Below are 3502 nucleotides of genomic sequence, written 5' to 3'. Positions count from 1 at the left end.
TCACACAAACCGCTCGTTTCGTGTCTTAGGCCATCAATGTGTACTTACGATGGGGAATTGTTTAATTTGGACGATGGGGAATTGTTTTAATTTGGACTCTGTGCATGCTCTTTGAGACAGTGACCGTGGACCTGCATGATATGACTGTCAGACAAGAACGGGTTGACCTAAAAATATCAAAATTGAAACTAATGCGGAAAAAAAGACAACTACATCTTGGATGCCCTTGAGGTAAGCTAAAACATACCAAATTGAATTTCAAAGTGAACTATCCCTTTAATATGACTCGGAATACGACTCGGGATACTACCGAGTTGTTTCAGAGAGTGATTTGTTTGTTTTGTGTTGACCGCGCATGCGCGCAACATCCCATAGGTTCAGTACATGAAACCGAAATGATTAGTTCATCTCTCTTGAGTCTTCGGGTTCGGCCAGGTCCGAGGCTTTCGTTCTTCCTGTCAGTCCCATAGAGACTATGCTGTCAGTACCGGAAATAGAAATTATTAGTTCATATCGAGTCTGGTTTGGGTATGAGTCGTTCGTTCTTCAAGTCACAAACCATAGGATGAAAAGTTAATCTTTCGAGTCTGAGTCCTTCGTTCTTTTGTCACGTGACCGCGCTGGTATCTCGCTACAAATAGAAAGAGAGATGAACTAATCATTTCTGTTTCCGGACCGGTACTGCAGTGCATTCAAATGCATATGGGGCTATGTCACACGGCCCAGATCAGACACTGACTATAGGCTATTTTCTCGAAAACTACAAATATAACCCAGAATGCATTGTTTTCTACGATATATTACTGTTTTAATGGAAAATGGTGTGATGCTGTCAGAATTTGGCCTTTTTTTACAGCAAGGGTTTACAAAACAACAGTGTAGTAAGGTAGATGTTACGTTTAGGTATTGGGTGATTAAGGGATGTAGAATATAGTATTTTGTGTAGTTCAGAATAAGGTATTAATATGTGCGTTATAAATACTAATAAACAGCCAATATCCTACTAATATGCATGCTAATAACCAACTAGTTAATAGTGAGAATTGGACCCTAAACTAAAGTTTTACGAAAAGTTTTTTAATAGGCGCTGCGGCATATTAAATATATTATATAAATAGTTTTTCCGCGTGAGAAATACAATGTGTGGCGGGAGTGCGTGACAAAAGACTGAAATGAGTGACTGTCACGCTCAATGCGGGACACTTGAGAGCCCTGCTGCATGTTGCTGTATTTAACAGGCGGTGACTGTGTACTGTAGTTGCTGGACCAGCGGAAATCTATTTATTTACAATATTTTTTTAGTTGTCTCAAATAAAATTTCATGGTAATACTTTGCTCACAATATTAGTGCATTTTAAATTTTAGTTTATACATTTAAAACGACTGTTGGTCAATTTAAGGCAGTCGGTTTCTGCACGTGAAATTAGTTAACTCGAGTTAGTTAACGGCATTGTATTTTTACAGTAAAATACTGTAGATTGCAGTAAAGAACTGTACAATTAACAGTAAATTACTGGTAACAGTGTTGCCAGTATTTTACTTTTTTTAAAAACCCTGGTAAGGTCTAACAGTGTGGACCATACCTAAGACAATTATTCATCTTCACTAGCAAGATATGACTTTATTCATGTAATATGCATTGAAAATTATATGACATTTAAGTAAGAATTGCAAGGATCTACATAACAAACATGTATATTGTTTGACATTGACACAGGTTTAATAACTAATGAATAATGAAAAAAAAAATTATACAAAGCAGTGTGTGGAATTTGAATGATTTTTGTAGGCTATTTTAAAACTTTTTGATTGTGTCATACTTAGACAAAATTTATTTATTTTGGTTTATTTTGGTCTTGCCCAGCTTTGACTCTTTTTTCTTCTTTTTTTTCTTCACAGATTCAGGAAAGTTAGACTATTTTATCTAAATACAACCCCTGAAACTTCACATAGTAAAAAGAAGGTGTCCACTGAAGGTGTTCCGTCTGTTCCCATCTGTGTAGACACGGCGGTTCTCCCAGAGCTCAAGATTTATCCGGTCCCCTTCTTCCAGCAGAAGGCTGACGGCGTTGGACGCAGTGTCTTCTGTGTCCTGCTCGGGAGGGTTATCTGTTGCGCTGACCACATGATGTCCATTCTTTAGCATTCTCACACCAGTCGACATGCCGCGGACATTGAAGAGCACAAAGTTGAAGTAATACACTCCTTTTACTGGTGCAGTGAAGATTCCTGTTGATAACGGTAGAAACTTGGGTTCTTAAAATAGTTTATAAATGACCTGATAAAATTGTACAGCATCGTGTTTAGAATTTCTTTGAGCAATGTCATGATACCTGTATTTGTGTCGTAAGCATTTCCAATGTTAGTTAATGCATTTTCATACACAAGAGTGGTTGCATTTGCAGAAGGGCCGATGAATTTGAGGGAAAAAGCTGACAGCGTGGCTGAAAATGCTACTTTCACCCTTCCTGATAAAAAGAGGGGAGAAGAAAGTGAACAGGCAAGCAAAAAGAAATAACCTTCAGATATCTTTTAATTTCATCGATGTAATACTATTACTGGTTGGAAATTGTTTCAGGGCCCTACACGTCAAAATAAAGTTTATTATTTAGCCGAAATACTTGTCTTTTCCTCAAACTTTTTCCGCTTTGTAGTCAGTGCTGCATTGATGACAAAACATAATAAATATGCTAATTATTGCATTTAATTTTACGCTGAGACAACCGTGTCATGTATCTAGTGTCAGATCATGTTACCTTTGTTTTCTGTTCTTAGTCGCTCCATTTCAATCTCCATAGATTTCATTTTAGTTTCCATGGTCTTCATTTTCTCCAGTTCAATATCCATAGATTTCATTTTTGTTTCCATGGTCTTTATTTTTACCAGTTCTTCAAGGATGTTTGTGTCTAATGAAAGTACATCATCTGCCGATATAGCCCACACACTGAGCATTAAAACTGTTACAAAAATCAACATTATTGTGCTCTTGGTTTCTAGCAATGCACTGAATCAACTGAATTATCATTCTCTTATAGTCTTAAAAACAGCTTGCGTAATTGTTTAAATTGTCCAATAGACTTTGGACTCCAAAACCATCCCTGGTTACAACTCTAACCTTTGTTCGTAGCAACTCATAATGTAATAGCTGCACATCATGTAATAAGTATTACATTATTATTGTAATAAAATGTTCATATAATAATTTTCTCAAAATGTAATCAAAGATATGAGCTCATAACGTAATAACAATTTTACATTATGAAAAAATGTTTACGTTATAAACTCACCAAAAACATTGTCATTGTCACTATTTGAGTCTTTTTGTCACGTTTTGAGTTTAGTTTTGATCTGCTTTTCTGTTCATATCTGTGTTTCTAGGTTGGTTATCAGTTTGTTTAATTGGTTCAGTTCTCTCACTCTCCCAGCCTGTGTGGTCACTGATTGGTTAAGTTCTGTTCAAGTGTGTTCAGTTTGTTTTCTGAGTTCTGTGCAAATAAAAGTT

At 36.3% G+C, this 3502-nt stretch overlaps 1 protein-coding gene across 1 annotated transcript; it reads right to left on the bottom strand.

Moving 5' to 3' along the window:
• Nucleotides 1-1592: 1592 nt before the first annotated feature.
• Nucleotides 1593-3019, bottom strand: LOC306998907 (cerebellin-2-like). The gene is made up of 3 exons (XM_079613310.1): nucleotides 2757-3019; nucleotides 2334-2468; nucleotides 1593-2229 (listed from the first exon to the last, which is right to left on the bottom strand). Exons 1-3 carry the CDS (start codon nucleotides 2974-2976, stop codon nucleotides 1946-1948), a joined length of 639 nt encoding a protein of 212 aa, XP_079469436.1. The 5' UTR covers nucleotides 2977-3019; the 3' UTR covers nucleotides 1593-1945.
• Between the last annotated feature and the right edge of the window lie 483 nt (nucleotides 3020-3502).

The sequence above is a fragment of the Phoxinus phoxinus genome (assembly GCF_949152265.1).
Source record: "Phoxinus phoxinus genome assembly, chromosome: 5".
NCBI classification, from domain to species: domain Eukaryota; kingdom Metazoa; phylum Chordata; class Actinopteri; order Cypriniformes; family Leuciscidae; genus Phoxinus; species Phoxinus phoxinus.
The sequence above is the reverse complement of the archived record's forward strand: the minus strand, read 5'-3'. Positions and strand labels throughout refer to the sequence as shown.